Source organism: Sciurus vulgaris, assembly GCF_902686455.1.
Source record: "Sciurus vulgaris genome assembly, chromosome: 4".
NCBI classification, from domain to species: Eukaryota; Metazoa; Chordata; class Mammalia; order Rodentia; family Sciuridae; genus Sciurus; species Sciurus vulgaris.
Window position 1 is genome coordinate 155,484,285 of NC_136464.1, and position 14,401 is coordinate 155,498,685.

General features: G+C 32.3%; 1 protein-coding gene across 8 annotated transcripts in view; it reads right to left on the bottom strand.

Annotated features, from left to right (window-relative positions):
• NBEA (neurobeachin) overlaps positions 1 to 14,401 on the bottom strand; it is a 660,252-nt gene that overhangs the window by 443,408 nt on the left and 202,443 nt on the right. For all 8 annotated transcript variants that reach the window (XM_079137358.1, XM_079137357.1, XM_079137359.1 and 5 more), the window contains 5 exons: positions 13,600 to 13,708; positions 5,772 to 5,853; positions 5,411 to 5,534; positions 4,375 to 4,567; positions 1,278 to 2,294 (listed from right to left, as the gene is read on the bottom strand). In XM_079137358.1, the coding sequence (XP_078993484.1) occupies positions 1,278 to 2,294; positions 4,375 to 4,567; positions 5,411 to 5,534; positions 5,772 to 5,853; positions 13,600 to 13,708 (1,525 nt within the window). The remainder of the gene's footprint in view (positions 1 to 1,277; positions 2,295 to 4,374; positions 4,568 to 5,410; positions 5,535 to 5,771; positions 5,854 to 13,599; positions 13,709 to 14,401) is intronic.

Genomic DNA, 14,401 nt, shown 5'->3' on the forward strand with positions numbered 1-14,401 from the left:
GATTCAAGGTAACTTAAAAGTTTATTTCACTCACAGTATTTCAATTCAAAAACAAAAAAGTACATATGGTAAGCTAGAAAACAAACCTGAAGGATGACTGTGAACTCCCAATTTGAAACAGACAAGCTTAGTGATTATTATGTTCAATAAACAATGCACCCTGTTTTCCTTTATTTTAAATCTGTACCTAATTTGATATTCCCATCCCCTGCCAAACTATTGCTGTAGTACAACTGCCACAAAAATGGAAATTGGCAGTTAAGAAAGAAAAAATTAAAATACCATTCCCACACACAGAATTTATTACAAAGGATTCTTACTGGAGTACAAAGATGCCAGGTAAGGCATGGTTTACTATTTGCAATATATCTCTATTGGAACATGCTAAAGTTATTTTCAATGACACTAAAAGACAAGTAAGAAAACTGAAATCTTTAAGGGCAAAAGTATTATTATAATTTTTTAAAGACTTAACCACAATAGCATTATTTAGCCCAGAAAATAAGGAAATAGTCACAACTCAAAGCTCAAAAATTAAATCTGTATCAGAAAACATCAGCTGTTTTTATCTTTATTTTGGTAAGGAAGGTTAAAACTGCAGCATTAACTAACATTTCCTAACTATCATGCTTAAGAACCTTTAATTTATTCATAACAAATTTTTATCCACATGGTTGTAAAGAAAATTCTCACTGCTAATAATTCCAAATTTTCTCAGCCATATTACCTACCTCACAGAGTTGTTGTGAGGATTAAATCTGAAAACCTCTATCACAGTGCCTGGAACATAGTAGGCACTTGATAAATAACAGTTCCCTTTTCCCTTCCCCTTCATTTATCAGTTCAATCTGGGCTGCAAGTCCTCTTTTCTATAATCCACAGAACAGGATTGGGCCTGAAGCTTAAAAGGTTAAAATTAATCAATTATTCAGAATGATGATTTTGAGTGCAAAATGTATAAATATAGTCATGGAGTCATAAAATTTAGAAGTGGTAGAGACCTTAAAGGTCTTATGTTAATCTAGTACAATGTTTCATACTATATAAGGATCTTAAGCCCAGAGTGGTTGAGCAAAGCTACACAGAAAAACATGACAGAATTGTAAATATAATCAAGATACTTTTAATTTCTCTTAATTTCTTAATATATATGCAACCACACTAAATTCTATAAACCTCTGTCATACCATACATGAATACAAACATGGTGAAACTCGTAAGAAATTACTCGGTTTTGGTGCTAATTTTATTTCTACAAGTCATGTAAGATAGCTTACTTGTGTTGTAGCAGTGGTCTGAATTTTTCGGATTTCCTTTCCTGATTCTTTGCCATCGTCAGATCTCTCAGTATCTGAAATAATACTTCCTGCATCAATATTTGGTACAATTTTGGTGCCAGAAGATTCAGTTTCCAGAGTTGTTGCAGTCATTTCAGCATATTCTAACCCCTTAGCTGATGATGATAAGTCTCTTTCAGAAATACTGGTCATTCCATCTGATGTTGTATGAATTTTGAACTCTTTTTCTTCTATTATACTTGATGAACAAGTTAAGTCTACACTCCCAGTCATGTGAGCAAGCAATCCAAGATCATCACTCACACCAAGATGTACTTGTGTGTCCTGAATATTTGGAATGATGTGATTGCTAGAAAGTTCAGGAAGGAGTTTCTCCTCCTGTTTGGGTATTTTATCAAAAAGAAATGATGCACTACTATTGGGAAGTTCCTCTTTCTCATCTGCTAATGTTATCAATGGACCATTATCCTTCTCTTCATTTTTTTTAATGATCCCAACACTTCCATGTACATTGTTCTGGAGTTTCTCAACGGCAGCACTGTATACATTATCCAACAAAGATTCAACCTCCACAAGGGCACCATTTTCTCCACCCACTAAAGTCTCTGGTGATAAATCCATATCATCAAGCTTTACTTCTGTTGCTTCCACTTTTTCTGCTTTTATATCAACTAGAAGATCATGCACTTCCACATGTACCCCACTCCCTGGTCTATCTGAATTTCCAAGAATGTCATCTGACACTTTGGTTGACATGAGTAAGTCTCGAGTATCTGTGCTGACAGGATAATCCGTTTCACTTTCTGGGCTCTGGCTTTGAGAGAGATCTTCTATCTCTCGGATTTCCATTCCTCCTTTTGCTCCTGTTGTCTGTGAGGAAAGACCAGAGATGGTGCTCACATTCCCTTTTTTTCCCTTTTTAATATTTTCTTCTTCTTGTCTTTGATATTCTTCATACATTTTGGCAAGGTATTCCTTATGTGCTTCATAAGTGACCTTAGGAATAAGAAAACATTAAGGTATTTTATATATGTCAAGAAGAAAAATATAAACAATGTAAATAAAATTATGACAATAATAGCAAAAATAGTACCATGTCTTTAAAAAAACATTTAAAGTAGCAGATGTTAATCCTAAAACAAATGCTTAGTTTTATTAAGTAAATGGAAATAATCATCAAACATAGCAATTTGTGATTTATTACATGACTTGCCCAAAGTCACATAGGCAAACCAGCAAAATTAAAAGTTCTTTGTTCAGGCTAGATATTTCACTGTTAACCAACCTAATTTGACAATGCCTACACATTTACTTAGGCTTAAATGAGGAACTGGCAGCTAATAATATATAATAATCAAAATACCATTACCATAAAACTAAGAATTTTTCACCATCTCTTGTTCCTACATGCACCTATCATAACAACTGTTAAAAATACTTCATACCTATCTATAAATATCTATAAATATATACATTTATAAACTGCTAAGTTATAATTTTATCCTTATATAAGCTACTTTGAATTTATTTTTTCACATGGGATTATTTGGGAATAATTAGGATAGATATTTTTTGTACAAAGACTTGAAATGTCTTTTTCTTTGTTACTCTCAACTTTGTTAAAGCAATGATAAATATGAAGTGACCCTTCTTTATAGACACAGATATTAATTTATATTTAAATAATAGGCTAAAATAAATTTAGATAGACCTTTCTTTAGAGATTATCTTGATATAAAAAAATCCTTCATTTATATAAGTTCCAAATGTGGGGGTTCTCAACCTATGATCTAGCCAAATCTGCTTGTCATCTTTTTTTTTTTTTTTTTTCCTTTGGTTTTAGATTTTTCCAGTACTGGGAACTGAACCCAGGAGCACATTCCACTGAGCAACATAGCCAGTCCTTTATTTATTTATTTTTTCTTTAATTTTGAGACAGATTCTCCCTAAGTTATGAAGACAACTAGCCTCAAATTTGCTATTCTTTGACTTCAGCCTCCCAGTCACTAGCATTATAAGTTGTCATCTGTTTTGATCAGTAAAATTTTATAAAAGACAATCAGGATCATTCATTTACATATTCTGTAAAGCTGCTTTTAAATACACACAAAGTTGAGTAGTTTCATCAGAGGCAGCACACATCATAAATCCTAAAGGAGTTACTATTTACCCTCTCAAAGTATATTTGTAATTGCTGCTAAAAAGGACTAAATGAGTCAGGTGCAGTGGCGCATGCCTGTAATTCCAGTGGCTTAGGAGGCTGAGGCAGGAGAATCACAAGTTCAAAGCCAGCTTCACCAACAGTAAGGTGCTAAGCAACTCAGAGAGAGACTGTCTCTAAATAAAATGCAAAAAAAAAAAATAGGGCTGGGGATGTGGCTCAATAGTTGAGTACCCCTGAGTTCAACTCCTTGTACTGTCACCCCAAAAAAGAACTAAAAGAATTTACTAAAAATAAAAAGTGGAATTATGACATGAATGGATTAAAAGTCAAACTTCTAGCATCCAGACTTCTATGACAACACATAATGAGAAACTCTAAATCTGAATTTCCCGAATCTAATGTGTATATATATTTGTATACTTTAATTCACTACTTCAGTTCATGAAAAATAATATTTAAAATAGATTCTTAATATTATAAAAAGATAATACAATTTAAAATATCTTTAAAAACTAAGTGTATTTATAATTCACTGAGAAATGAAAAAAATTCTGACTTCTTTAAAAATGTCTTATGACATATGTTTCAGAGAGTTATAAAATGTAAGAATTATGCAGGCATGTTTTTCTTAAAAGAGCAAGTGATTCAAACTCAAGTTTTCAAATCTAATATAAACAGATATAGCACCTAAAATTCCTAATTTATAAATTTGCTGTTTGAATTAAATGATCTAAAGATACTTTCAGGCTCTAACAATCTATGAATAGAGGATGGAAAAAATAGGACAGAGAAAACTAGTATAAAGGAATAAGCATAACCTAAGATGTCCACAAGATGGCACCAGATGAGGGTTTATAGGCATTAATTCACTGCTAAAATCTAGATGGTGTAAAATGTTGAATCCCTGGTTACCTTGGAATGGGCTATTGAAAGGGTATCCACCCAGACTCTCCAGCCTCCCCATTCATATTTTATTGCATGATACAAAAGAATACGAAAGATATTGTAGACCATCTCAGTAATCTTCTGCTCCTCAGAATTTTTAGGATTAATATAGCCAAGAGAAAACATCCAATCCTGCCACACGGAACACTGCAATAAGCATCTAAGGAAGAAAAAAGATCACATTAAAAATACCAAAATTAAAGTAGAATTTATTTTCTTGTAACTTGGATAAAATAGTGAAAATATGACCTGACCTAAGTGAAGTAAAGTAAATGATTATTTTGCACATTCTATATTCTCCATATCTCTCCTAGAAAATTCCCAATTACCATTCAAAATCACTGTCCTAGCTCTCCCAGTCAAGTGTAGTAATTGTTTTCCTTTATCTTTAGCATTCACAATGCATTTAATCCATTATAAATTAATCATTGGTTTATGCTTGTCTTGCCCACTGAATCATCCTAAAAGTGTGCACTAAAACTACCCTACACAGCACTGTACTCCACACACAATGGACAATCAATATTTGTTAAATTAAAGGCTCAGAAAACAACCATAGACTAGGGTTCATGGCCTCAAATTGTACCTCATGTTTTTGTGAACCATCTTTAAAATTCATGACAGCAGTCATAAGACAAACAGAGAAAAGTATAGATGAATATGGGCAAGTCCAACATATTTATAATCAAAAGTACTGCTGGTAATAGGCAGGTATCAGAAATAGTTTAAGGACAGATACACACACACACACACACACACACACACACACACACACACACATATATATATATAATTAAAATACAAATGGGTAAATGAATAATATATAAAAATGAGTAAAAGTACAATGAATACAGATTCTCTAAAATGTAATGCCTTTTATAATGATTAAGAATATTTAGCAATATAAGAAAGATTTATACTTTTTTATTTGAAAGATTAAAAAGTCAGGAGAAGAATATTAATTGTAGGATAAAAGTTCTGCTGTAACATTGAAATTGTTTACCTTCTATTTTCACGGCTGTTACTGAAAAGTTTTATCATATCAGATAAAAATAAACGGCGAACTTCCATCAGTTCTGCACTTGGTGTAGAGTTTTTTAATAAAGTTGCCACCACCTTAAGAATCACTGTAAACAAAAAAACTTCAACTAATAATTTATAACTATATCTTATTTTCAACAGATACATATTATCATATTATATTTGCTAATTTCAAACAAAATACTTAGCATTATGATAGGTGAGTTGTAAAAATGTTATAAACTGGGTCAACACCATACTGATTTAAACAGGAAAAGTCGGATTTAGTCTCACGTGTTGCAGTATAATCATCACACAACAATAAAGAACTGCCATTTGCTCACTTGGATTCTGAATTTTCACTGTAGAATCTGGTTCTGGATGTGGTTTGTGTACAACTTGGGTACACACTTGCTCTGTCAAGATCTGAAAGAAAGAATATGAACTTCATAGAAAAATTTAAATTATAACTACAAAATATAAATATACAAAGAATGTGCAAAAATGTCATTTTGGTTCCAATCAAAAGAAATGTCTATCCCAAATTGCCTTTCTAAAGAATTATATATTCTTTTAAACTCTTTAAATCTATATTTCTCAATTTTTATTTATTTTAGATGAGGACATAAAAGATACATATCTATGGAAGGAAAGATTTAGAAAATCGAAAAATTTATGGTTTAAAATACTTTCTCAATGTACCTCTTTAAATACCTATGTTGTACATTGTATACATTTGATTCTTTGTGTCATTATTAATTTTAAAATATTAAAATTATTTTCAAGAATTATTTGCAACAAAATAATGTCTGAGCAGGGTCCCTACTTAAAAATGAAGTTTGAGAAGGAAAAATTCCTTCCTTAAAATGTGGCACACTGTCATTTAGTGCAATTTTTAAAAATTCTTTCAAATAATTAAAAATGGCACGAGTTGACCAAGTAAAGACAAGACATTCTAAAACATTTACTAACTTTTCACTAAAACTCAGACTCAATAGGTACAGGATTTATACATCTTCCCTGTTACATTTCAGGAATTAGCACCAGTGCCTTATGCAAATCAGTACTCAACATGCCTTTGTTAAGTGAAAGAATGGATTACCGAATTACATTAATATGCATATGAATATAATTAACTATACATATAATTATTGTATAGAAATATATAGATGGCTGTTATGAATAAATAAATTTGTATATATTAAAAATAAATGTATAAACAGGCTTTAACCCATGTTTATCTATACTCTTAAATATAAATAAGCCCAATGAGACTGCATTTAATAAAGATATCAATTTATATCAGTGATTTCATTTCCTGTTGAATTTTAGCATGACAAGTTCTGAATAATCCTTTTAAAACAGTTCAACATAAGTCAAATAAAACTGGGGGAAATACTATAAATGTTAATTTAAAGAACAAGTGTACACAGCTGTGCTCTAAAAATTGGGAACAGAAAAAGTAAATTAAGACACAGGGATGATCCCTTGATCATTCTGATTAGAAAAGGACCATGATATCCAGAAGTGTCACTTTTCTTCTCTTTCTGCTCAAACTAAGCAGATGACAGAAAATGTAATGGATATATTAGAAATGCAGACCAAAAAGTAACTAACTTAAAAAGAAATCTGGCCTACTATTACTTAAATGATAAATATCAGGCATAATTAACTCTGTTCCCCTCACTTTCATACTTCTGTTGAAAACTAAACACTTCATTGTTAAAACTAAATTGTGTCAGAATTTTTCTTAAATGGAGCAGTCCAAACATGCACTACTAATATAATGGAACTGACATGTGGGATAAAATTTCATTAAAAATCATATAACAAAGAACAATGAATTATTAGTTGGTATATATCTTAGAAGGAGTTTTCACATCAATTTTTCCAAAAGGCCCTGGTGTGTCCCTATAGCCCAGTGGACAATATCTCAGAAAATTCTGGTAACTCCGACATGTGGGAAGAAAACCAGGTCAGACTCCTAAATTGAAGAGAATAGTCAAAACTTTCTCCACCAAAAGCAATTAAATCACACTGCACAAGAAACAAAATTTACCTCAAAGCATCATCAGTTTTTATGCTCTTATTATTATTTTCTTAATATTTCTGTATTTTTAAGTCCCTATTTATTCATCTAACATTGAGGGTAATAATTGCCTTGTCATCTAAAAAACTGCTAGAAAAATTAAATAAGGCTCTACATGTGAAAATGCTTTGAAAACTACAACATATTCAAATCTAAAACAATCTTTTTTAATTATAAAAATATATTTAGAAACTCAATTCAACATGTATTATTAAGAGCCAGTTGTATGCCCACATTCTGCTAAATGTTTGGAAATGAAAATATAGATGCTAAGTGGAATTATATTTCTAGCACCAATTTATTTAATTAATGTTCTGGAGGCAGGCATAAACACATGCCCCTATTAAGCAATAAGACATAGTAAACTGTCATTAAGAACCTATGTTAGTTTAAAAGGAGAAGATGGGAATACGATATAAATAAAGAGAAATGAATGTAGATATAAACATTTTAAGGAAAGCATAAGACTCATGATGGGCCTTGAAATTTTCATGGATTTGGTTAAAAGATACATACAGGAAATAACACCTGTACTCAACTAAACAAGGTGATACGGACGGTTCAGAGTCAGAAACGGACATGAAATCCAATGTGCACTTAACACTTTGGAGCATTTCTCAATTCACAGTAACCACATTTCAAGTGTTTAACAGTATCATGTGATTAGTGCAATCATATAGAACAGGGAAATCAAAAGTGAATTTTAAGCATGAAGGTAACTTTTCCTAAGGAAAAGTTGTACTTATTGTATTTAATGTTTCCTTTATTGTATTGTATTTCCTTAATGTATTTATAGACAAAGACCTGAGTCCAGCATTACACACTTAAATATTTTAAAAATGAAGTTATTTCATAATTCACATGTTACAAACAGACTGTGGCCTAAACAGCAGTTATGACAGTTTCCTTTCTGACATATCCATACTCCCAGTCCTCATTAGACATAATGCACCTCAGAAAATTAGGAAACAGGATGTCTTCTTAGTAACATTCTGGCTTTCAGGATCATTAAGATGTATTTTTACATGTTCATAACTTATATAAAACTGCCTGGCATAACCAGCTAAAAAGTCTGGATTTATGCTTTAATATTTATTATTTATTTTATGCATCTTATCAATCTTAAGTTTTAAAGATCACCAAGACACAGAAATAGAACTTCAAAAGATTTTGCTAAACAACACATAACTGATTATTTTCTATTATTCATTAGCAGCAACATAGGTATAACACAGTACTTTATTATTTCTGTACCCAATTTTATACCTTTTTAAAGGTATAGTGCTATTTAATTTAAAAACATTGCTGGAGTTAAAGTAATTCACCCAAACCAAAGCAAAACAACTAACAAACAAAAGGACAATAAAGAGGGAAAGAAAGATTTTAAACTCTATATTATTGAACAACTGATTCTTATTAAGAATGCAGAAACTGATGAATTAAATTCATGCTGCAAATCTTTAGGCTGTTTTGTTTATGAAGTTAAATTATGCTTACTCTGTTAATAGAAATCACAAGTCTAATTTTTTGTAAATTGTTGGGACTAATGACATGTTAACTAACTCAGGCTGACTCCTTACCTCCTGGCAGGTGAGCAAGATCAAGGCCTCAAGGTGGTTTCAAAAGTTAATGACAATAAATCGGACCACCGTCAGGAATTGGTTAACAACAGTTCCGCAAACGTGATCAGCTCATCCTATGGGACTCTCACCTGTGTGAACTCCCCCATGCCTTGCTGACCTTTAAGCTGATTGTTTCCCACCTAGCCTTCATCCTACATAAAAGCTGTGTGACTTCCTCAATAAATGACTGCTGTGACTGATCTCTCTGATGCGTCTGATTGTCCTCCGCCCAGAGGGCTGGGTGCGGGCAGTCGGTGGGCCCTACCTTTCCCCGTCTGGCCTTGTTGGGGAGTGCTTTGGTCGAGAAGAGCAAGGGGGCTAAAGACCCCAACAGTAAACAACTGGCATTAGTTAAAATAATACAATCCTTAAATTTTGGAGATCCAGAAATAGTAATCCATTTTTCTAACGCTCTCATAATACAATTTGGTTTGTTAATAGCAGTAAAGTTTCAGTTGAAGACCTTTTTCTACTACTGCATGAAATCAATGGTGCTAACCAATCATTTATCTTTTTTTTTTTTTTGGTACCAGGGATTGAACCCAAGGGTACTTAACCACTGAGTCATATTCCAGTCCTTTTTATATTTTATTTTGACACAGGGTCTCAGTAAGTTACTTGGGGCCTCGCTAAATTGCTGAGGATGGCTTTAAACTTGTGAACCTGCTGCCTCAGCCTCCTAAGTCATGGGCACATGACACCATGCAGCTCATTTACCATCCTTTTTCTTTGATTTTTTTGTACACTTACATTAGCTTGTTTTTTTTATATGAGTTCATTATGAACTGAGTCTTTCAAAATTTATAGTTATTACTATTAATATATGTCAAATATTATTGCCAAATCGGTAATAACATATATAACTACAAGATTGGTCAGACAAAGGCCCTACGAGTACATTCAACATCCCGGAAACTTCCAACATTCGACATCCAACATCAGAGGATTCACATTTATCCTGACATTTCCTCACCCTAAGGCATAGAATCAGCAACAACCTGGCTTTATTTAGCATAGACTATCATTAAAGACCAAAATCTGGATACCAGGAGCAGAGATCTGTATAGGTGGTAGGTAAAGTACCACTGCACTTGTTGAGTCACTTTTCAGAAAGATTAATAGAAATACATACATGTTTATACATACATGTGACATGTTTTTATTTTAAGGTCAGGAATATAAATGAGTTTACAAATTCAACATATTATGCTACACCTTTCTTTTATTGTAAGGATTCATTGATTTTTCTACCCATATTGATAACTCAAAATAAGTCGATGGTCGGAAAGTCATACAGGTTAAACAATGATTAAAAAGTTAGATAAGTGTCCATCATATCTTGCAGGCTTGTGTTGGGGATATACACCACATTCACAACTGCGCCTCCCTGTTCTGCACATGCATGGCCTGTCACCCTCACCTATGCTAACAGTCTCTTGAGACACATTATCATGAGGGCCTAAGCTTTTGTGTGTGTGTGGCTTGTGTGTGTGTGTGTGTGTGTGTGTGTGTGTATACTGGGGATTGAATTACAGAGTGCCTTGCCACTGAGCTATATCCCCAGTCCCCCCACTTTAAAAAAAAATTAGATAGGTATCACTAGCCAAAGCAAAGTGTAGTTAAGAAAACCAAGACACAACAAAAGTTAATATCAGAGGCTAAAGCATTCAGAATTCACATCTGATTATTATAACAAGGTGTTGATTCAGAAGAGGACTTTAATATTGTCAATTGAAGGTAGAGTTTGACATTTTTCCCTTAGCACATATATTTTGGAATCTACCTAATTTAAAAGCATTTATTAGTGATATGGCAAACTATTGAACCTGTAAGTCTCAATTTGTCTGTTTTAAGAGACAAATTGACTACTATCATAGGACTGTTGTAAGATCTGAGATCATGAATATAAGACACTCACTAAGGTAATTGTCCTAAGAAGTGCCCAATAAAAATAAATAAAAGATAGTTACTAAAATTAGGAAAATACAATATCAAAGTCAAGAAAGGAAATCACCTCATCATTCTCTGTAAAGGGTATGCCATTCTGTTAGTGCATACTCAGTTCTGTATTCAAAATATTGGAGATATATTTTTTTACACACTACTATTAAGTAGGAATTACTCTAAAAGGTTCTATCTACAGATTATGTGATTAAGTGATTTAAGGAAAGACTGATACAAACTAGGCATATTAAGCTTAAAAACAGTCAGAAGCTAAAAGGTTCTTTATCTAATGGGCTGCTCCTACTCTACTGATAGAATAAAGCAGACAAACGATGAAATAAAATAGTGAAGACTAATGCTACAGATCAGAGTTCAAAAAACCAAGGCCTCTGGGCCAATCTACTGCCTGTTTTTAAAACAGTTTGACTGGAACACAGTCCATTTGGTTCATACTGTCTATAAGTGCTTCTAAGCTACAAATGTAGACCTACGTATTTATAACAAATATCATACAGTCCACAAAGTCTAAATTTTTTACCATTTCTTTAAGGGAGAAAGTTTGCCCTACCAAGCTCTAGATGAGTATTTTGTAACAAAAAGATTTTCAATACAATGTTAAGAGCACAAAGCTACTCACAGTACTTTTTAAAGATGTGAGTGTGTGTGTACACATGATTGTGTGTGTATAGGAGAAAGAATTAAGAAAAATTCTTTATACTTTTAAGTATTAATGGAGCTACTATGGGTAAATTTCTCTTGATGCTTTTCTATCTTTTCCAAATTTTAGTAGTGAATGCATATTGATTCTCATATAAAATTAAAATACTATTTAATAAAAAGAATAGGGGGAGTTACACTTCTCTGTTACAGTACTGCAAGGATCAGCAAACTTTTTAGAGATAAGGTCAGATAAGTATTTGAGGATGTATGAACAATATGGGCTCTGTTATAAGTACTCACCTCTATAACAGCATAAAGTCAACCAAAGACTATATTAAATGAACTACCATGACTAGGTTCCAATACAGTTATTTATAGACAATGAAACTTGAAAATGTAAAACTATCCTGTTTGAAGGCTATGCAAGAAACTGTAATTGAGATGGAACTAGCCAATGGCTTAGATTAAAAAAAAAAAAATGTAGTACTTGAGATGTTTGAATTTGTCCTGTATTAATTTAAAATTATATAACAATACCATTCAGAACTAGTGAATGAAAGAGATTTCATTCAGCATTTGCCTTCCTCTATGGTGAATATTTCTCCCTTTATTTTTCTGGAGAAATCTTTAATGATGAAATATTCAGTTTTATATTTTCTAAACAACGTTTTTCTAAGTTAGGTATATTATGCATACCTAGTCTAGAAATGTCAATAAAGGTATTTTTTAGCACGACATAATGGCTTTGTATAATAGACACAATGCCTTGCCTTCTAAACTGTCACAAACTAATCTATAGTCCACTGTATTTTAAAAGTGTGAGACTCAAAACCAATTGTTCCTGTTTTGATATGACAGGTACATACTGATATTTCAAAAGAAGGCACGTTTGGCAATACACGTGGTACAAGAAACAATATTGAGTTATTGTACCACTCTTATTCTCAGTGTGTCAAGCTAGAGTGCAAAGGAATAAGAGTATGACAAACATTCTTTGTTCCAAGTACTACTCTGTGCTTATAGTATTAAAAGCATCTATAGGCCATACCTGAACAAATCATTGTGGCCATGTTCCAATAAAACTATTTATGGACATTCAAATTTTCATTTGCATAAATTACTTTTCTTTTGATTACTTTCAACCACTTAAAAATATAAAAGCCATCATTAGTTCATAGTCACTCAAAAACAGTAGTTTGCCAACCCTTACACTTGGAGCACTGGGATAGCCCAAGACGGTTACAGCAAAGCAAAATTAAGGTTACTAGAAGGGAACAGTTCTTATACTTTACTGGCATTTAATATCAAAACAGCTATTTTATGAGGCAATATACACATTTCATAGAAAATACTGGACCCACACCTGTATGACTACCTTTCAGAGGTGATGAGAAAAGAATTTCTCAATCGAAATGAGATCTAAAGGTGCATCTGAACATCATTTTTACAAATAGTTCTCATCTACATTTTACCTCACATCACCTCTATCAAAGTGAGTAATTGCTATGTATTAGGAAGGACAAGGGGAGTAGAGAAAGGAAAGAATGTGAAAGTAGATCTAATATATTTAATAAAAAATGGAGTGTAGTTTATGTGAGAAAGACTCTGCAAAGCCAGTCAGAAAACCCATATTCAAAGAAACACCCTTGAATCAACATAAGAACCCTGGCAAGTAACTGTACACAGTTTTTAAAATACAATAAAAAATAAGGTATGTGTTCATTTTCATTTTTAATGATTCTTGCTTTATCTGCCTTTTTTGGACTAACTGACCAACTACTTATCTCAATCACATAGGTTTAGAAAGTTTCCAATGTACATACTTAAAGACTTGTCATCACATTTTTTGAATTTTACCTCATAAAGTGTGTTGTATGTGGTGACAGTCACAGTGTTTGTATGCAACATCAGTCTTTCTCCAAGAAGAGTGAAAAGACTATGGGTGTGCATAATTTCCACTTTTCTCCTGGAGAGAAGAAAGGAAAAAGGACCATGAATCACATTTGAGTCTCTGATTATATGACTTTTGGATAAAAAGCACAACTTATAAGCAAATATAGAATCATACAAGTAATTATTCCTAATGAATTTCCATCTATAAAAAGAAACAACAGTTTATAACACAGTTATGTTCTAAGGTCCCAAGAGTGATATATAAACAGATAAAATATTCATGCAAACTAATATATAAAACATATAAATTAACATTATATAAATGTTGGCAGTATTCCTTTTCAAATTACTGTCAAAAGTAGTATTTATTACTAAAAATTATTTAGTATTTATTTTTATTAGTTTAAAATTATTAATCTTAACAAAGGCCATATAATTTCAATGTCTATAAAACAGTCTATAACAAACTTTAATATCAAATAATCTAAAATTATGGTTAAAAGTGAGTACTCTAGCTTGATTGTAGAGTCACAGAGTCAAATAATTCTATATCTCATCATTGCTTATATTTGTGCCTTGCCACTGAATTAAAATAAACTCCTATCTAGCCTGGCATGGAAGCACATGCCTATACCAGAAACTCAGGAGACTGAGGCAGAAAGATTGCAAGTTCAAGGACAGCCTGGTCAACTTAATCAAATGAAAATAAAATAAAAGGGCTGGGGATGTAACTCAATCCTGAAATGCCACTGTGTTCAATCTCCAG